The sequence below is a fragment of the Hypanus sabinus genome, chromosome 3 (genome assembly GCF_030144855.1).
Source record: "Hypanus sabinus isolate sHypSab1 chromosome 3, sHypSab1.hap1, whole genome shotgun sequence".
NCBI lineage: Eukaryota > Metazoa > Chordata > Chondrichthyes > Myliobatiformes > Dasyatidae > Hypanus > Hypanus sabinus.
Window position 1 is genome coordinate 7,711,505 of NC_082708.1, and position 22,313 is coordinate 7,733,817.

At 43.3% G+C, this 22,313-nt stretch overlaps 1 protein-coding gene across 4 annotated transcripts in view; it reads right to left on the minus strand.

The window, feature by feature from the left end:
* Positions 1-22,313, minus strand: part of aamdc (adipogenesis associated, Mth938 domain containing) — a 29,091-nt gene that overhangs the window by 6,232 nt on the left and 546 nt on the right. The window contains exons 2-5 of one of the 4 annotated variants that reach the window (XM_059963665.1): positions 18,198-18,389; positions 14,326-14,476; positions 9,488-9,583; positions 1,985-2,402 (exon numbers count right to left, since the gene is read on the minus strand). In XM_059963665.1, the coding sequence (XP_059819648.1) occupies positions 2,361-2,402; positions 9,488-9,583; positions 14,326-14,457 (270 nt within the window). In that variant the 5' untranslated portion in view covers positions 14,458-14,476; positions 18,198-18,389 and the 3' untranslated portion in view covers positions 1,985-2,360. Of the gene's footprint in view, positions 1-1,984; positions 2,403-9,487; positions 9,584-14,325; positions 14,499-18,197; positions 18,390-22,313 lie in introns of those variants that run through there. The other 3 variants (XM_059963662.1, XM_059963663.1, XM_059963664.1) reach the window with 3 other exon arrangements.

The window sequence follows — 22,313 nt, forward strand, 5'->3', positions numbered from 1 at the left end:
ATCTAATCTAATCTCAAGTTTCCACCAAAGAAGGCGCAACAACACCTTGACTTTCTTAGAAGTTTGCACAGATCCGGCATGTCGTCTAAAACGTTGACAAACTTCTATTGATGCATGATGTAGAGTATTGTTACAGATTGCATCACAGCTTGGTATGGAAACACCAATGTTCAAGAATAGAAAAGGCTACAGAAAGTGGTGGAGACAGCCCAGTCCATCACTGAGCACATTTACATTGAGCGCTGCCACAAGAAAGCAGCGTCCATCATCATGAACCCTGCCATCCAGGCCATGTTCCGTAGTCGCCGCTACCATTGGGCAAGAGGTACAGGAGCTGTAGGTCCCACACCACCAGGTCAAGAACAGTTATTACCTTACAACCATCAGACCCCTGAATCAGTGTGGATAACTGCACTTACCTCAACTCTGAACTGATTCCACAACCTCAGGACCCATTTGCAAGGACTGCACAACTCATATTCTCAGTATTATTTAATTACTTTGTTTTATTTGCAATTTGTTTTTTTTAGAACATAGAACAGTACAACACAAGAACAGGCCATTTAGCCCACAATGTTGTGCAGAAACAGCTAAAAAGCAAATCAAAAACACCCAAACCCTAATCTCTCCTACCTACACCATGTCAATATCTGTCCATCTTCCTTATATCCATTTGCCTATCCAAACGTCTCTTAAAAGCCTCTAATGTATTTGCCTCTCCCACCATAACAGGCAGCACATTCCAGGCATCCACGATGCTCTGAGTAAAAAATTTACCCCTCACATCCCCTTTGAACCTACCCCCTCTCACCGTCAATGCATGTCCTCTGATATTAGACACTTCACATTTGCACATTGGCTGTTTGTCAGTATTTATGTACAATTTTTCATAAATTCTACCGTATTTATTTATTTTCCTGTAAAGTCCTGCAAGAAAATGAACCTCAGGGTAAAATATGATGACATACCTATATTTTGATAATACATTTATGCTGACTTGACTGACTACAAAATACTTTGGAATATCCTGAATGATATTATAAAATATTAAAATCCTTTTGTAGGGAGATGATCTTCCTTTGCAGGTTACCAACTGGACCTGCTTTCCATTAACAGAAGATGAAAAAAAAAGACAGATGACTTTCCAATAAGATCTAATTATGAAAGATGCTTTCCAGTCATCTGATTAAATGCCAGTTTACCACTGCTTCAGTTTCCAGACTGTCTGAAAGATTGAGTCTCGCAGTAAGAGGGAGTTGGCATGAATGATGGCACTACATCATATAAAGCAATCATCGTCTGCCTGTTTAATTTATAGCTTTATGTGTTAAAGCCAAGCTCAGAATGGGCCTCCAGATCACAAGTACGAATACTTGGGCCATCAACAGTTAAGAGACTAAGATTAGATTAGCTTTATTTGTCACATGTATGTTGAAACATTGAAACAAACATTTCTGAGTATTGCTCCTCTCACATTGTGATACTCCCTCAGTACCACCCCTCCCACAATGGCCTTCCCTCAGTACCGTCCCTCCCAGAATCAGGTTTATTATCACTGGCACGTAGCGTGAAATTTGTTAACTTAGCAACAGTAGTTCAATGCAATACATAATCCAGTAGAGAGAAAAAATAAACAAATAAAACCTAATAAATAAGTAAATCAATTACATATATGGAATAGATTATTGAAAAATGTGCAAAAACAGAAATACTGTATATTAAAAAAAAAGTGAGGTAGTGTCCGAAGATTCAATGTCCATTTAGGAATCGGATGGCAGAGGGGAAGAAGCTGTTTCTAAATCACTGAGTGTGTGCCTTCAGGCTTCTGTATCTCCTACCTGATGGTAACAGTGAGAAAAGGGCATGCCCCGGGTGCTGGATAATGGACAACTTAATAATGGACGCTGCCTTTCTGAGACACCGCTTCCTAAAGATGTCCTGGGTACTTTGTAGGCTAGTACCCAAGATGGAGCTGACTAGATTTACAACCTTCTGCAGCTTCTTTTGGTCCTGTGCAGCAGCCCCTCCATACCAGACAGTGATGCAGCCTGTCAGAATGCTCTCCACGGTACAACTATAGAAGTTTTTGAGTGTATTTGTTGACATGCCAAATCGCTTCAAACTCCTAATAAAGTATAGCCGCTGTCTTGCCTTCTTTATGACTACATCAATATGTTGGGACCAGGTTAGATCCTCAGAGATCTTGACACCCAGCAACTTGAAGCTGCTCACTCTCTCCACTTCTGATCCCTCTATGAAGATTGGTATGTGTTCCTTCATCTTACCCTTCCTGAAGTCCACATCCAGCTCTTTCGTCTTACTGATGTTGAGTGCCAGGTTGTTGCTGCGGCACCATTCCACTAGTTGGCGTATCTCACTCCTGTACGCCCTCTCGTCACCACCTGAGATTATACCAACAATGGTTGTATCATCAGCAAATTTGTAGATGGTATTTGAGCTATGCCTAGCAACACAGTCACGTGTACACAGAGAATAGAACAGCGGGCTAAGCACACACCCCTGAGGTGCGCTAGTGATGATCGTCAGTGAAGAGGTTATGTTATCACCAATCTGCACAGACTCTGGTCTTCCAGTTAGGAAGTCGAGGATCCAATTATACAGGGTGGTACAGAGGCCCAGGTTCTGCAACTTCTCAGTCAGGGTTGTGGGAATGACGGTATTAAAAGCTGAGCTATAGTCGATGAACAGTAGGTGCTTGTGTTGTCTAGGTGGTCTAAAGCCACATGAAGAGCCATGGAAATTGTGTCTGCCGTTGACCTATTGTGACGACAGGCAAATTGCAATCGGTCCAGGTCCTTGCTGAGGCAGGAGTTCAGTCTCGTCGTAACCAACCTCTCAAAGCATTTCATCCCTGTCAATGTGAGTGCTATCAGACAATAGTTGTAGGCAACCCACATTATTCTTCTTTGGCACTGGTATAATTGTCTTTTCGAAGCAAGTGGGAACTTCTGCCCATATCAGTGAGAGGTTGAAAATGTCCTTGAATACTCCCGCTAGTGGTTGGTACAGGTTTTCAGTCTTACAAGGTACTCCATCGGGACCTTCCACCTTGCGAGGGTTCACTCTCTTTAAGGACAGCCTAACACTGGCCTCTGAGACAGAGATCACAGGCTCATCAGGTGCAGCAGGGATCTTCACAGCTGTAGTTGTGTTCACCCTTTCAAAGAGTATATAGAAGGCGTTGAGTTCATCTGGTAGTGAAGCATCGCTGCCATTCATACTATTGGGTTCTGCTTTGTAGGAAGTATTGTCCTGCAGTCCCTTTCAGAGTTGCTGTGCATCTGATATCGCCTCCAACCTCGTTTGAAATTGTCCCTTCGCCCTTGAAATAGCCCTCTGAAAATCATACCTGGTGTGACCCTCCCTTGGTACCATTCCTCCTAGTGTGACACTCCCTCAGTACCACCCCTCCCTCAGTCACCCTCAATCAGTAACACCTCTCCCACAGTATGACCCTCTCTCAGTACCACCTCTCCCACAGTGTGACCCTCTCTCAGTACCACCAGTCCCACAGTATGACTCTCCCTCAGTACCACCTGTCCCCACAGTGTGACCCTCCCTCAGTACCACCTCTCCCACAGTGTGACTCTTCCTCAGTACCACCTGTCCCCACAGTGTGACCCTCCCTCAGTACCACCTGTCCCACAGTGTGACCCTCCCTCAGTACCACCTCTCCCCACAGTGTGACCCTCCCTCAGTACCACCTCTCCCACAGTGTGACCCTCTCTCAGTACCACCAGTCCCACAGTGTGACCCTCAATACCACCTCTCCCCACAGTGACCCTCCCTCAGTACCACCCCTCCCACAGTGTGACCCTCCCTCAGTACCACCTGTCCCACAGTGTGACCCTCCCTCAGTACCACCTCTCCCACAGTGTGACCCTCTCTCAGTACCATCAGTCCCACAGTGTGACCCTCCCTTGGTACCATTCCTCCTAGTGTGACACTCCCTCAGTACCACCCCTCCCTCAGTCACCCTCAATCAGTACCACCTCTCCCACAGTGTGACCCTCCCTCAGTACCACCTGTCCCACAGTGTGACCCTCCCTCAGTACCACCTCTCCCACAGTGTGACCCTCCCTCAGTACCACCTGTCCAACAGTGTGACCCTCTCTCAGTACCACCTCTCCCACAGTGTAACCCTCTCTCAGTACCATCAGTCCCACAGTATGACTCTCCCTCAGTACCACCTGTCCCACAGTGTGACCCTCCCTCAGTACCACCTCTCCCCACAGTGTGACCCTCCCTCAGTACCACCTCTCCCCACAGTGTGGCCCTCTCTCAGTACCACTAGTCCCACAGCATGACTCCCCCTCAGTATCACCTCTCCCACAGTGTGACCCTCCCTCAGTACCACCCCTCCCACAGTGTGACCCTCCCTCAGTACCACCCCTCCCACAGTGTGACCCTCTCTCAGTACCACCCCTCCCACAGTGTAGCAAGCCCATCAACTAGGAATGTTTGTCAATCTAATCATACATGCTTACAAAAAAACCCAGAGCTCTGGTTTCCTCCCACAGTCCAAAGACATACCAGTTAGTAGGTTAATTGGTTGTTGTAAATTGTCCCCGATTAGGAACAATTAGGGTTCAATCTATGGGTTGCTTGGCAGTAGGGCTGGAAGAGCCTGTTCTGCTTTCGGGGAGGATCATTTTAAGGTGGGAAGTATCAGGGAAATGTCAGAAGAAAGGAGAGTAGTGGTGAGTGACATGTGCTGCCAGGGGTGGTGGTAGAGGCAAATACATTAGGGACATTTGAGAAACTCTTAGACAGGCACATGGATGAAAGAAAAATGGAGGGCTAATGGTGAGATTGATCTTAGAGTAGGTTAACAGATTGGCACAGCATTGTAGTCCAAAGAGCCTCTTGTCTTCGTCTTCTTAAGCCCATCACCCCTACTGAGGCATTAGCTGCTAACAACAGTCCAGAGGCCTCTGTCCTGCACCAGTCTTTCAAGTCGTCCCCAGGGTAGCCCATCTCATATCTTCCTTCTTTCCCAGGGATGAGGACTTTGGAGTTTCTCTTGCACTGGGATGGGGTTGCTAGCCCTATGCCCAATCCTCCACCTTCTGCAGCCGATCTTGGGACTGTCCATGGTGAAATACCTGTCTAGTGTTGTAATGTTCTATAATCTACAGCATCTACACCCACCAGCACCTTTACTTCCTGAGAAAGCTGAAGAAGTTTGGCCTGTCCCCTAAAACCCTCCCTAATTTTTATAGGTGCACCGTCGAAAGCATTCTTCTAGGGTGCATCACAACCTGGTATGGAAGTTGTCCTGTCCAAGACCGGAAGAAGCTGTAGAAGATCGTGAACCTAGCCCAGCACATCACACAAACCAATCTTCCATCCTTGGACTCACTTTACACCACACGCTGTTGCAGCAGTGCTGCCAGGATAATCGAGGATAAGTGCCACCCAGCCAACACACTTTTTGTCCCATTTCCCTCCGGGAGAAGGTTCAGGAGCATGAAGATACGTACGGCCAGATTTGGGAACAGCTTCTTTCCAACTGTGATAAGACTGCTGAACAGATCCTGACCCGGATCTGGGCCGTACCTTCCAAATATCCGGATCTGACTTGCACTACCGTACTTTCCCTTTTCCATTTTCTAATTATGATTTATAATTTAAATTTTTAATATATTTACTTCGATTTGTACTTCAGGGAGTGCAAAGCGCATAAACAAGTATCACTGTGGTGATTGTACGCTCTAGTATCAATTGTTTGGTGACAATAAAGTATTTGTATTTGGATTTGTATCCACAGCCAATAAAATGCTTCTGTAACACAATCATTGTTGTACTGAAACACAGTCCCTGTTGAAAGTGAATGCATAGGCTGTGAACTCAGTTCATTGTTGGGGTGAGTGAAGTTCTCCACTCTGGTTCAGGAGCCTTGTGGTTGTAGGGTAATAACTATTCCTGAACCTAAGGCTCCTGTACCTCCTGACTTTTGTGTTATTTAAGGGATTTAACACAGGGTTGATTTCAGACCCAAGCGAAGATATTTAATTTAAAATGTTATCAAACTAACCCAGGTACAACATTGGATTTCTCTAAGGGCTGAGCTGATATGGAGAGGTCGAGAACAGTTTCGAGTTGGGTGCAGAGGTCTAGGCCAGAGTGTATCACTGTGATAGGGGCCAGGTCCTAGTGCGAGACACGATCTGCTGTTTGGACAATTTAAATGCCAGCCCAGATAGACTGGAAAGGCAGGGTGTTGGGATTGGAGGCAAGAGTCAGGCTGATTTTGCTCGCTCTCCTGTGTGCTAATTTCTCCCTTCACAGTGCTGAGACTATGAGACTGCCCCGGCTGCTGTGCTACATGTCTGTGAGCTTTGTGGCAATTTGCCCCACTAATATGAGACCTAGGCCTTGGGCCTACTCCAGGCTCCTCAGGGGATTTAGATCTAAGGACTCAATTTGGTTCAGAATGCTGTTGCTTGCTTCTATTGTTTGTGTGATTTGTGTTTTTTTTCTCTTTCTACCTACATTGAGGGTTGGTCTTTTTTTAAATTGGGTTCTTTCAGGTTTCTTGCTTTGTGGCTGTTTGTAAGCAGACAAATCTCATGTTTGTATAATTTATACATACTTTGAGTACATATATATATACTTTGAACTGGGTCAACGAGAGGAAAGTTGGAACTGTTCAGCTCTGAAGTGGAGTCAAGTGTGGAACTATTGGGAGGGTGGGAAATGCTGCCACCCTGTGACAATGGTATGCACTTGCAATTCCCTTCTTTGATGAGATGTCATATATTTCACTCTAACTTCACTCCCTGAGCTGGAGCTAATAACAGTTAAGGAGGTTCATTCCGACAGGTATTAAAAACTACTTTCTATTTATCATCCAACCTTCACTAAACAGTGCTGTGTCTGGGATAGCATTGTGGTTACCATAACATGTTACAGCACCAGTGTTCAGGGTACAATTCTTGCCACTGTCTGTAAAGAGTTTGTATACTCTCCCTGCAACCACATGGGAATCCTCCAGGTGCTCTGCTTTCCTCCCACATCCAAAGACATACAGGTTAGGGTTTGTGAGTTGTGAGTACGTTATGATGGCACCACTAGTGGACTGCGCCCCCCCCCCCCCGCACATCCTCAGACTGTGTTGGTTGTTGACACAAATACTGCATTTCACTGTATGTTTTGATGTTTCAATATACATGTGACAAGCTAATTTTATCTTTGAAAATTGCTCTCAATTCTGGTTGCCCCATTATAGGAAAGATGTGGCAGCCTTGGAGAAGATACAAAAGAGGTTCACACTTGGGTGAGAGGTTGGACAAACCTGGGTTGCGTTCTCTGGAGCATCAGAGGCTGTGGGATGACTTGATAGAAGTATATAAAATTATGAGAGAAACAGACAGATAGCTGGTTCTTTTTCCCAGGGTCAAAATACCTAATATACAAAGGCAAGGGTTACCAACCTGGGGTCCACAGACCCCTTGCTTAACGGTATTGATCCATGGTGTAAAAAAGGTTGGGAACCCCTGCACTAGGGTATGCATTTAAGGTAAAAGAGGGAAAGTTTAATGGAGATGTACAGGACAAGGTTTTTTTGTAGGAGGTGCAGAGTACCTTGGGGGGGTAGGGTGGAGATACATCTCTACCAAAGGAGGTGTAAGGAGTTCCTTCCCTCTGCTAACCTGCAGGTCACCCTTGGCAAGATGCATCATCTGCTAAGTCCCCCAATCAGGGTCATGTGAAACCATGGGAGAAGGTGGTGGATGGTCGTATGAGCAGCCGGTGCAGATCACACGTCCTGGTTATGTGACCACTGACACCAAACAGACAATCTCTGAAGAGTATTGATAATGGCTGGGGTCATCCATCTTGTAAAGATACTGCCCAGAAGAAGGCAAAAGCAAACCATTTCTGTAGAAAAGTTTGCCAAAAACAATTATGGTCAAAAGACCATGATCGTCCATGTAATACAACATGGCGTATAATGAACGAATGGAGGGTGCCTGTAATGTGGGGGCAGATATGAGAGATGTGTTTAAGCAGGTCTTAGATGGGCATTTGAATATACACAGAACAGAGGGATATGGACCATATACAGGCAAAAGGGATTAGTGTCACTCGGCATCGTTAGTTTAATTAGAACTACACAGCATCAAGGGCCAAGGTGCCTGTTGTTTTGCTATACTGTTCCATGTTTTAATGTTAAATGATGTAAAGTGGCAAACGAAATTTACAGTAACACCCTGTATAACTTAAGTGTTTAGTCATCTGCCTTAATTTTTAAGTCAACTTATTCATTTGCAGGATGCCAAGGCTAGAAAGCAGAGAATTGCCTTACTTCCCTGAAAGATATTCATCAATTGTTATCGTGCTAAGCATTTTCAAGATTCTTTAATATACTCTCCAGTAAACAAGTGTAAAAGCAAAACAAATAATTGTTATTCTGGATCCGATGCAGCACAAATATTACAGAAAGACGAAGGACACAATAAATGTAAATCATAAGATAGGTAATATACATAGATTGACTGTACGTCTACAAAGTGACGCTAGGCGCAGGAGTGTCTGTACTGATAAAGTAGTGATTGTTGTGGGTGGGTGAAGGTGTTGATCAGACTTACTGCTTGGGAAAAGTAACTGTATTTGAGTCTGGCAGTCCTTGGATATTAAAACCCCAAATTTAGTTAACATTCCTGAGTTTAAAAATCCCCTTATTGCTGGGATGGAATTTGAACCTTGGTATATACTTGGTCATTCTTCTAATGGTACCTCCTGCTCCTAATAGTGGCCACTTAGTCTACATTCGTGGTCTTCTGCTGCTGTAGCCCATCTACTTCAAGGTTCAATGTGTTGTGTGTTGAGATGCTCTTTTGTGCCTCACTGTTGTAACGAATGGTTATCTGAGTTACTGTCATCTTCCTGTCAGCTTGAACCAGTCTGGCTATTCTCTTCTGACCTCTCTCATTAACAAAGCATTTTCATCCACAGAACTGCCACTCAATGGATTTTTTTTTGTTTTTCATACCAATCTCTGTAAATTCTGGGGGTCGTTATGCATGAAAATCCCAGGAAATCAGCAGATTCTGAGATACTCCACATGACAACAACAGTCAAGGTCACTTGGATCACATTTCTTCCTCATTCTGATATTTGGTCTGAAGAACAACTGAATGGCCTAATTCTGTTCCAATGTCTTACGCTCCTTAGGATAGATACATTACTATGGATTAACATTGTTGGCTCCCTGTCCCTTCGACATATTCTCTGCCTAGGTTACTGTGGATACCATTCACCCACACTCTCCTTTGTACAGACATCTAGGATCTTGCCTTCCAAACTCCAGGACATCTTTATTTTCTATACCTAATTAAACTGCTCCTCAGTGCACAGGACTGCTGTGATTTCCATTGCTCTACCAGGCACCACTATTGCCCCATTCAATTGAGCAACGATTACGTCTAAGTGCAGTCAACCATTTCAATAAAACACTCACCTGCAAAGCCTGGCTCATTCCACAGCCGATAACTAGTGTCTCAATCCCCTTGTTAATGATTTCCTCCAGGTCAGATGCCTGCACTCCAGGGTGGTGCTAAACAGGAGAGAACAACCATTAAAGGACTTGTTAAAACGTTTCTTTCTTGTTTTCACTTAACAGCTGTGGCTCATTGGGAGGCAATCCTGACAAGAAGTTCAGGACCTTGAGGTTCATGTTGCACGTTACTGGATTCTGGTTGCTCTTTTTGAGCAGTTTGAGAACTGCAGCGCTTTGCTGAAGACTGGCTCTGCTGCCTACAGTTGGCTAGTGCTGTTGAACTGAACTACAGTAGAGGGGCGTCCTTTTAGAACGGAGATGAGAAGGAATTTCTTTGGCCAGAGGCTGTTGAACCTGTGGAATTCATTACCACAGGCAGCTGTGGAGGCCAAGTCACTGGATACATTTAAAATGGAGTTTGATAGGTTCTTGATTAATCAGGGCATGAACAGATACGGAGAGAAGGCAGGGGATTGGGAATGAGGCAAAAATTGATCAGCCAACATGAAATGGCAAAGCAGACTTGATGAGCCTAATTCAGCTCTACATCTTATGGTCTTAAACTGAATACTCCTGGACTCCTGGTTTGATGTTTGATATTCTATGTGTTGTTCCACTCGCTTTTTGCCATTTGTGCAATTTGTTCTTTTTTTGCATGTTGGGTGTGTGATGTTTTTCTAAAACCGGGTTCCATGATGTTTCTTTGTTTTGTGGCTGCCTGGGGGAGGATGAATCTCAGAGTTGTATTCTGTTTTCATACTTTGATAATAAATATACTTTGAACTTTATTCTGGAAAATTGAACACTAAGTCTGAGTCTGAACTTTTGTTCAGGGAGCAAATATCACACTCTTTAAGACAGTAAACTGAAGCTATACACTCAGTGGCCACCTTATTAGGGACACCAGTACCCTTGCTCATTAATACAAGCATCTAATCAGCCAAATTGTGTGGCAGCAACTCAATGCAGACATGGTCAAGATGTTTATTTGCTGCTTGGGCCAAATATCAGAATGGGGAAGAAATGTGATCTAAGTGACTGAATGTGGAATAATTGTTGGTGCCAAACGGTGTAATTTGAGTGCTCTCCTGGGATTTTCACACACAACAGTTTACAGAGAGTGGTGCAAAAGAACAAAAATCATCCAGTGAGTAGTAGGAATGTGGAAGAAAACACCTTGTAAATGAGAGAGGTTAGATGAGAATGGCCAGACTGATTCAAGCTGACAGGAAGGTGACAGTAACTCAAACAGCCATGTGGTACAACAGTGCAGAAGAGCATGTTTGAACTCACAACACATCGAACCTTGACATGCATGGGCTACAGAAGACCAGACTGGGTTCCAATCCTGTACCTATTAAAGTAGCCACTGAGTGTACACCAGCAGCGCTAGGAAGGTTAGATGTTGCACTAATGAGGAAATGGAATATTTTCTTGAAAAATATGTGCTGACAAAATCAGAAAGAATAGAGTGGAAGGAATCTTGTATATTGCATTTATTCCAGCCTGCACCCTGTGGGTAAATGGTTACATCTATGCTTTTGATTCTAATGAGCAACAAACACAAAATGCTGGAGGAGCTCAGCAGGTCAGGCAGCATCTATGGAGAGGTAGAAATAGTTGCTGTTTCAATCTTTCATCCAGCCTGGAAAGGAAAGGAGCAGAAGGTGGGGTGAGGGGAAGGAGTACAAGCTGGGAAGTGACGGAATGGGGGAAGGTGGGTGGGTGGGGAGGAGGATGAAGAAAGAAGCCGGGAAGGGATAGGTGGAAGAGGCAAAGGGTTGAAGAAGGAATCTGATGGAAGATTTCAGTGGACCATCAAAGTCAAAGTTACTTTCACTTTGACTTTGTGGATATTTAGGTGTGGAAGGCTCCTCCCCCACCTCCATTCTAATACCTTTCTAAAGGAGCACCATCAAGATGTCCTGTCTGGTTGCTTCATTATGTGGTATAGAAGTTGCAAGCTATCAGACTTCAAGTCTCAACAGAGGATAGTAAAACCCATCGGAGGATCACCTAGGTCAACCTCCCCTACTTGTGACATTTACTGGTAACATTGTACATGAAGAGCCAGAAGCATTGTTGAGCATCCCTACCACCCATACCACAATCTCTTTGGCCCACTACCATCAGGAAAGGGATACAGAAGCATCAGGAGTATGGCTGTCAGTCTGGGTAACAACTTCTTCCCTCAGACTAATGAACATCCTGCCACCAACCAAGGTTTTGTACTGTGGTGTGCTTTACTACATGCATTTTGAATTATATTTTATTAACTTATTTGTGATAATGTTTTGTCTTAGGTGCTGTGTGTGCTATATTTATTTGGGAGCACTGTGGTCCAAAGAAATGTTGTTCATTTGGTTGTATATGTGTATAGTTAAATGATAATAAACATGAACTTGAATTTATTATCTAAGTACATATATGTCACCATATACTGTACTACCTTGAGATTCATTTTCTTGCAGGCGTTTATGGGGAAATATATAACAGAATTTATGAAAAACTATGCATAAACAAAGACTGACAAAGAAACTATGTGCGAAAGAAGACAAATTATGCAAAAATATACAGAGTCCTTAAAATTGAGTCCATATGTTGTGGAATCAGTTCAGAGTTGAGGTGAGTGAAGTTGCCCATGCTGGTTCAGGATCCTGATGGTTAAAGGGCACTAACTGTTCCTGAGCATGGTGCTGTGTATCTCCTTCCTGATGACAGGAAGAAGATGGTGAGTGTCCTTAAGATGGATGTTGCTTTAGGAGGGAGGTGATGGGTAGGTGAGAAGGGAAAAGGTGATAGGGGAACCAGAATAGAGAATGGTAAAAAAAAGAGAATGGGGAAGAGGGAGAAATTGCTGTTCATTGTAGTGAATTTGATTTCATATTCACTGCTCTGTAATGGAACAAGTCATCAGAGGAAGTGGTTCAAGCAGGTAGAATAACAACATTTAAGAAACAAGAGCAGGAGTAGGCCCTCTGGCCCGTCGAGCCTGCTCTGCCATTTGTTAAGATCATGGCTGATCTGGCCATGGACTCACCTACACCTACTTGCCTTTTCCCCAGAACCCTTAATTCCCTATTATGCAATAATCTATCCAATCTAGTCTTAAAGATATTTACTGAGGTAGCCTCTACAACTTCATTGGGCAGAGAATTCCACAGATTCACCACTCTCTGGGAAAAGCAGTTCCTCCTTATCTCTCTCCTAAACCTACTCCTCTGAATCTTGAGGCTATGTCCCCTAGTTCTAGTCTCACCCACCAGTGGAAACAACTTTCCTGCCTCTATCTTATCTATCTTTCATAACTAGAAACATAGAAAAATCTACAGCACAATACAGGCCCTTCGGCCCACAAAGCTGTGCCAAACATGTCCTTACCTTAGAAATTACCTAGGGTTACCCATAGCCCTCTATTTTTCTAAACTCCATGTACCTATCCAGGAGACTCTTAAAAGACTCTATCATATCCGCCTCTGCCACTGTCGCCGGCAGCCCATTCCATGGACTTACCACTCTCTGCATAAAAAACTTACCCCTGACATCTCCTCTGTACCTACTTTCAAGCACCTTAAAACTGTGCCCTCTTGTGCTAGCCATTTCAGCCCTGGGATAAAGCCTTTGACTATCCACATGATCTATGCCTCTCATTATCTTATACATCTCTATCAGGTCACCTTATATGTTTCTATAAGATCTCCTCTCATTCTTTTGAATTCCAGCGAGTACAGTTTCAGATGACTCAATCTGTCCTCGTAATCCTCATCTCTGGAATCAACCTGGTGAACCTCCTCTGCACTGCCTCCCAAGCCAGAATATTCTTCAAGTAAGGAGACCAGAACTGCACACAGTACTCCAGGTGCAACCTCACCAGTACCCCAGGTGCAACCTCACCAGTACCCTGTACAGTTACAACATAACCTCCCTGCTCTTAAATTCAATCTCTCTTGCAATGAAGGCCAGCATTCCATTTGCCTTCTTAATAGCCTGCTGCACCTGCAAACCAGCCTTTTGTGATTCATGCAGAAGCACTCCCAAGTCCTTCTGCATAGCAGCATGCTGCAATTTTTTTTACCAAATGATAATCTGCTCTTTCATTTTTCCTTTCAAAGTGGATGACATTGCATTTACCAAAATTGTACTCCATCTGCCAGACCCTTGCCCGCTCACTTAACCTATCTAAATCTCTCTGTAGATTCTCCGTATCTTCTGCACAATTTGCTTTTCCACTTTGGCAAACTTAGATACACTACACTCGGTCCCCACTTCCACATCATTAATGTATATTATGAACAGTTACCCCTGTGGCACACCACTCACCACTGATTGCCAACCAGAGTAACACCCATGTATCCCAACTCTCTGCTTTCTATTAGTTAACCATTAGGTATCCATGCTAATACATCACCTCCAATTCTTATGCATCTGCTATGTACTTAAATACATTTGGACAAGAAAGTGAATAGGAAAGGTTTAGAGGGAAAGGGGTAAAACATGGGCAAATGGGATTAACTTGGCAAACGTGGGCATATTATATTGGCAATGGAATGTGAGGCGACCCTTGTAGGCTACCTCCAGCACATCCTGGGGTTCTGTGTTAATGCAAATGATGAATTTCACTGCATGTGTGACAAATAAATGAATCTGAATCCCATTTGGATGGGCATTGTGGTTGACATGGTTGAACTGCTTTTGATCCTTCTCCTTCTCCCTCCTTCCCGCTCCCCCGCCAACCACAGGGTAAAAGGGTGAATTGCTCCAACTCCTTCCTCTTTCACGCTGCACGCACTCTAACTTACATCTGTACCCGTCTCTCTCCAGTCCCAGGGCCGACTCCCGCCTGGCCAGACCTTGCAATCCTTATAGGCAGTGGGACAGTCCTGTACCTTCATCCGACCCCACGACAGTGAAGCTATCTGTGGAGACTTCATGGTGGTAAGGGAGCAGGACCTGGAAGAGATCCTCAGTCTGATGTTAAAACAGCACACAGTGGGAATAACTGCACCATTTCACTTGGACAGTAAGTTGCATGGTCAGTTTATAGTAATGTGGGCTGCCTTCTTTCTGCCTGCTGATACAATCTAAAAATCTGCTTTTAAGCAGCATAGATGGCTAAACAGTGAAAGCTAACCTTGAAGAAGTCCACATCATGGGTACTAATAAATAGTATTAAAAATCCATAAAATCAGAGTAAGAGATCACTCATCTTTAAGCCGTTCTGGTACATATGTATGAATTTATTTATTTAAGAGCTACAGAGCAGAACAGGCCCTTCCAGCCCAATAAGCCACACTGTCCAGCAAACCACCTATTTAATTCTAACCTACTCAAACAGGCCAGTTTACAATGACCAATTAACCTACCAACTGGTAGGTCTTTGGATTGTGGGAGGAATTAATTGAAGTTATATAGTGTCCTAATGTATGTCTATCCATCTATTCCCCTAGAGTCCCTCCCCTGGCTTATTCCTCTCCTGAGAATTGTCTGCACCCTGAACAGTTTACAAGTTGGAAACGTGGCAGCCATTAGATAAAACATTTAAAAATACTGAGTAGTGTATTCAGGAACTCTGCTGTTCTATGGTCATAACATAAGATCAAAGAGTCAGAGCATAGACACAGGTCCTTTGGCACAACCAGTCAATGCCATCCATGATGCCCACCCATCTAGTCCAATTTCCTGTATTTGGCCCATATCCCTCCGGGGCCCTCCCCCTCCATCCAGCTATCCAAATGTCTCTTAAAATGATACTATTACACCTGCCTCACCCACTTTCTTTGGCAGGTTATTCCATATACTCATCATCCTCTGGGTGAAAAAGTCCCTCTGAAATCCCTCCACTCTCACTTTAAACTTATGCCCTCTGGTACTTGATTCTCCAACCTGGGGTGTCTCTGCCTATGACCCTCCAGCCTCTGGCAACTTGCTTCAACTTTCAGTCTTCTGGGTACTGACAGCTGGACTATGGTACCCTAAACTCACCAAGCTGGACTATGGTACCCTAAGCTCACCAATTGACATTCTTACATTCTTGTGGTCAATTACCCTGCTTTATAGTATATAGTTGACTCTAGGTGGCCGCTAAACAGACACAGCACATCCTTCCAGTTGTAAAAGCATGTGCCTACGTCACAATACATTGTGGCATCAGTTTTCAACCCATATGCCTTGTTCCAACATGTTGGTCCATGGCTTCCTCTTCTGCCACAATGAGGCTGCTCTCAGGGTGAAGGAGCAACACATCATATTCCACCTGGGTAGCCTTCAAACTGAAGGCATGGAGACTGATTTCTCCAATTCTGGTCATTTCTTTTCCCTCCCGCTTCCCTCTTCTTCATTTCCCCACTGTCCTTTTACCTCTTCTCCTCACCTGCCTATCATCCCCTCCTGGTGCCCCTCCTCTTTCCCTTTCCACCACAGTCCACCCTCTTCTCCTATTGGATTCATTCCTCTATATAGTATGGACTATACAGTTAGTAACATCGTTTTAAGGTGATTGAAAAACCTATTGCTACTCAAATGATGAATTTTGTAGGGACTCTGGTCGCTGGTGCAATTCCTGTTTAAGACAGTGGAAGAGAGAATGCCATGCTGGCTTAAAAGTTTGCTTAAGGGTATGTGTTTTTCGACTCTCAATACGATCCCCACTGTAAAGTACGGTGGAGGTAGTATCATACGATGGGAATGCTTTTCAGCAGCAAGGACTGGAAATCGGGTCAGGATTGATGGGAAGATGAATGAGATCATGGATAAAAACCTGCTAGCCTCTGTTAGAAAGCATAAACAGGGGAAAAATTTTGTCTTTCTGCAGGACAATGACCAAAGTACACTGCTAGAACAACCATAGAGTGGCTTCAAATTAAGAAAATTGATGTCTTTGACCAGCTCAGAGTTCGGACCTTAACATGATTGAACATCTCTGGCAAGACATTGAGACTGCTGTCCACCACTTCTCCTCAACTAACCTGGCACAGCTTGAGCAATCTTAATGGGCAAATCTTGCTCCATCATGTTGTGCAAAGCAAATAGACTTAGACAAAAAGACTGTAATAATTGTGAGAGGTGGTTCAACTAAGTACTGAGCAAAGAGGTATGAATCGTTTTGAAATGCTGACATTTCAGTTTTTTTTTAATTTTTAGTTTTTCATGCTTTACAATTTCCCCGTACTTTGGGCTCCACTGTGAAAAAATAGAATGTGATTCACACATAAAAATTCTCAGTTAAATCGGTCAATTATGTGAACAAAGAGTGGGGACTAAATACTTTTACAAGGCACAGTATTAAGTTCATCTGCCATACCTTTGATCCCCGTTACTACACCTCTAGCATAATTTTCCAGTGGCGCAATATCCACTCTTGCCTCTTTTAGTCTTTATATAATTGAAAAAGCTTTTGGTATCCTCTTTTATATTAATGGTTAGCTTACCTTTGTATTTCATCTTTTCTCTCCTTATGGCTTTTTAGAAACTGTTGGTTTCTAAAAGATTCCCAATCCTCTAACTTCCCACTAATTTTTGCTATATTGCCCTCTCTTTTCCTTTTAAGCTGTCTTCAAATTCCCTTGGCAGCCATAGTTGCCTTGCCCTCCTTTTAAAATACTTCTTCATTCTCTGAATTGTTCCCAGAAATTCCAACTATTGCTGTTCTGCCATCCCTTCCAATCAACTTTGGGCAGCTTCTCTCTCATGTTTCTGTAATTCCCTTCATTCCACTAAAATACTTATACATCTGACTTTATCTTCTCCCTCTCAAACTGCAGGATGGATTCTATCATACTATATATTGTGAGCTGCCTTAATGACTATTGCCCAGTAGCACACACATCGACAGTGATGAAATGCTTTGAGAGATTGTTCATGACTAGACTGAACTCCTGCCTCAGGGACGGATAAGTCCAGCACCCAGGGCATGCCCTTTTCTCACTGGTACCATCAGGTAGGAGGTACAGAAGCCTGAAGGCACACACTCGGCGATTCAGGAACAGTTTCTTCCCCTCTGCTACCTGATTCCTAAACCGACATTGAACCCTTAAATACTACCTCACTTTTTAATATATATTATTTCTGTTTTTTTCCATGATTTTTAATCTATTCAATATACATATAATGTAATTTATTTATTATAATAATTATTTTTCTTCTATATTATGTATTGCATTGAATTGCTGCTGCTAAGTTAACAAATTTCATGACACATGCCGGTGATATTAAACCTGATTCTGATTCAGATATTGAAATCCCCATCAGTATCGTAGCATTTCCCTTTTTACTTGCCTTTTCTATCTCCCGTTGTAATTTGCATCCCGCATCCTGCCTTTTGTTTGGAGGTCTGTAGATAACACCCATCAGGGTCCTAACACATGTAAATGCATATGCCAAATAAAACTGATCCTTGAATATTGTGTGCAAATTGGTTACTATATTATACTTTAAAAGTACTCTGCTGGCTCCAATGAGTTTTAGGATGTGATGACCCATGGCAGGCTGCTAGAAGTGCACAGCCTCAGTTAAGAATTTACAGAAATACAATGCCTTGAGACAAATAAGCTTCAATAGTAACATTTACATTTCAGAAGAATGACAAATAAACTGTGTGAAACAAAAGTTGTAGCAAAATTACAAACAAGATTTACTCATAGTTAAAGACACCGTTAAATCAGTGGTGATTTACCTGTTCAGAACCCAGGCTGTCTGCTTTCTTCAAATTCTACACAAGGAGTTAGTTGTGCTTAAACCTTTATCACTTGATACACAGAGTCTTCACTTCTTAATGTCATGCTGGAATATTCTTTCTATTTTAGGAGCTTGTGGATAGGTTCCACAATCACTTGTGGATGGGTTTCAGCCAATGTCTGCTGGATGGCTATAAGTAGAAATGCAGTGCAATGTTCAAAAGTTATGAGCCTGGATTTATAAACTACTTATCATGTGTGAAATGTAAAGATAAACACAAGGGATTCTAAAGACACTTAAAAGGTAAACACAAGGGATTCTGAAGACGCTGAAAATCCAGAGTAACACATACAAAGTGCTGGAGTAACCAGGTAACTTGGTCTAACCAAGCAGAGTCCACTGCCAAGAAGGCCCACCAGCACCTTTACTTCCTGAGAAAGCTGAAGAAATTTGGCCTGTCCCCTAAAACCCTCACTAATTGTTATAGATGCACCGTAGAAAGCATTCTTCTAGGGTGCATCACAACCTGGTATGGAAGTTGTCCTGTTAAAGACCAGAAGCTGCAGAAGATTGTGAACATAGCCCAGCACATCACACAAATCAATCTTTCATCCTTGGACTTACTTTACATCACACACTGTTGGAGCAGTGCTGCCAGGATAATAAAGGACAAGACCCACCCAGCCAACACACTTTTTGTCCCACTTCCCTCTGAGAGAAGGTTCAGGAGCATGAAGATACGTACGGCCTGATTTGGGAACAGCTTCTTTCCAACTGTGATAAGACTGCTGAACAGATCCTGACCCGGATCTGGGCCATACCTTCCAAATATCTGGACCTGACTTGCACTACCTTACTTTCCCTTTTCTATTTTCTAATTATGATTTATAATTTAAATTTTTATTATATTTACTTCTATTTGTACTTCAGGGAGCGCGAAGCGCAGTAACAAATATCACTGTGATGATTGTACGCTCTAGTATCAATTGTTTGGTGACAATAAAGTATAATGATAATGATAACTCAGCTGGTCAGACAGCACCTATGCAAATGAATAAACAGTTGATCTTTCAGATGGAGACCCATCATCAGAACGGGAAAGGAAGGGGGTAGAAGCCAGAATAAGGTTGGGGGATGGGAAGCAGGACAAGCTAGAAGGTGTTAGGTGAAGCCAGGTGGGTGGGCGTGGGGGATGAAGTAAGAAGCTGGAAGGTGATAAGTAAACAAGGCAAAGTGCTGGAAAAGAAGGAATCTGATAGGAAAGGAGGGTCAATCATAGGAGAAAGTGTAGGAGAAGAAGCATTTAGGGAATGTGATAGGCAGGAGAGAATAGGTAAAAAGCCAGAGTGGGGAAATGAAGAAGAAGGAAGGGGAGGGGAAAAAATCCTGAAGTTGGAGAAATTGACGTTCATGCAATCAGGTTGGAGGTTACCGAGATGAAAAACACAATGCTGGAAGAGCTCAGCAGATCAGGCAGCATCTATGGGGAGGTATAAACTATCGACATTTCAGGCCGAAACCCTTCATCAGGACTGGAAAGGAAGGGGAGAGAAGCCAGAATAAACAAGGTAAGGTACAGCTGGAAGGTGATAGTTGAGACCAGATGAGGGAGGGGGGAATGAAGTAAGAAGTTAGGAGGAGATAGTAGGCAGCCGTCAATCCCAGGGGATCATGGGTTTGTGCCTCTGGTGGACTGTGTCCTCTCTAGGGCACAAGATTGGGCGGGAAGATTTGATGAACTGGCTGTTACTTATGTAGTGGGCTCCCCCTCACAATGTTATTGATGTAGTCCAAAAGAAGGGCAAGCGCCGATACAGCTTGGCACCAGTGTCAGTGCAGAGGTTGCCAGAGTGAAGCTGTAAACAACATAAAATTGCCTTACAAAAAGGCATTATCAATCATTAATTACCCATGTCGCCCAGGACATGCCCTATTCTCATTACTACCATCAAGGAGGAGGTACAGGAGCCTGAAGATAAACTCTCAACATTCCAGGAAGAGCTTCTTCAGAACTCTCAATGGACAATGTACATATACACTACTTCAGTGGATATATATTTCTTTACTTAGCTCTCGTTTCGCACTACTTATTTCATTTTAAAAAGTTAGTTTTGTAATTGATAATTTTTATTATGTATTGCAAAACACTACAGCTGCAAAACAACAAACTTCACGACATATGCCAATGATATTAAAACTGATTCTGATAGGGTAACTAGCTGGTACTGAAATACTGTCCAGGAAACATCTGTCAACATTGAAAAAGAATGTCTTACCATCAGAAAGGATGGAAAATTTTATGAGGATGTCACCAGAACTGGAGAATCCAGATGAACTGTATCATGACTTGCCATGCCCCTCATCCACTGCCAGAAAGTGCGGAGTGCTCAGCACATCAGATACAACTCTCTTGTTCACCCACTATCTACTCTTACACTGCTTTGATAAAGCAGCCAGCATAATCAAAGACCACACCCACCCTGACATAATCTCTTCTCCCCCCTCCCATCAAGCAGAAGATACAAAAGCCTGAAAGCATGTCCCATTAGGCTCAAAGGCATTATCCACGTTTATGTTGTTGTTGTTAGGACCTTCGCTCCCAGTGGAACATAGGTCAGTGATGACCTCCTGTCTCCGTTGTCCCATGAAGTTGTTAATCAAAACTTCTGCATCCACTGTACAGCGGATTAGTCTGTACAGCTTCACCACAGGCCTGTGGCCAGCCATACCTATTTCCAGCTCTCACGACGGGGATGTAGTGCTGGAGTTTGAAAGGCAATGTTTATTAGGCTATTGAGTGATAAGGACTCTAGACTTCACAATCCACTTTGTTATAGCCTTCCACCTTACGGTTTGCCTGCACCATACTTTCCCTGCCAATGTAACACTTTATTCTGCAGATCACTGCATATCTTGAGCAACACAAACAAAATGCTGGATGAACTCAGCAGGTCAGGCAGCATCTACATTGGGAGAATAAACATTCTATGTTTCAGGCCGAGACCGTTCATCAGGACTTTTCATCACTTTATTCTGCATTCTGTTATTGGTTTGCCTTGTAATGCCTCAATGCAGCATTGTAGTGAAATAATCTGTATGGACAGTATGCAAGACAAACTTCTCACTGTACAATGGCACACGTGGCAATAATAAACTTGAAGGAAAAATGACTGTGTAGATTTAAAAAAAGGGTGTAAAATTACCACTTCTCCAAAGATTGTCATCTTGGTTATGGCGGAGAGGCTTGGGAATTCCTGCGATCTCAAGAGTGATGTTGTCTGGAGCTTAGTTCAAAGGTAGGGTCACCCATAAGGTCAAAGGGGAGATTCCAGACAAACAGCAATCCAACAGTGGAGATGGCAGAAGATGTGACACATCACAACGTCAGTGAAGGCGGAGGTAGGCTGCAGCAGTGAAGGGTCCCCAGTCGTCTTGCACTCCATGTCACAGGACCCTGACCCTGATCTGTCAAGGACCAGTGCATCAGCCTCCCCACATTAAACAAAGTCACGCACAGGCGTTCTCCATGTGGAGGCACAGTAACGTAATGTTCCGCACAGCACTTTACTTACAGGCAACCCGGGTTCAAATCTATCCATGCTATCCTTTGGCCACAACAGTCACATACCTACAGATACTGATTGAAATGTTTCAACAGTCTTCCTCATTGAGCCAGGTTCGATTCCTGCTGTTGCCTGTAAGGAGTTTGTACATTCTCCTCTTGACCGTGCGGGTTTCCAATGATGCTTTTCACTGTTTATATGTGCCAAATAAAACTAAACTTTAATCTTTAAGATAAGAATTACATTTTGCTCTCCATTCATTATTGGTTTTTTTTCTTTTATTACCTCAACATAATTTGATCTGTATTGATGACATGGAAAACAAAGGTTTTTGCAGAACCTCAGAACAAGTGACAATTAGATAGGTAAATGGAGCTTAGAAAAATAGAGGGTTATGCGCTAGAAAAATTCTAAGCAGCCTCTGGAGTAGGTTACATGGTCAGCACAACATTGTGGGCCAAAGCCTGTAAATTTCTATATTCTATATAATAAACCAACTCATAGATGAGAAAAATGCTGCAGAAAGTTGTGAACTCAGTCTCCTCCATCAT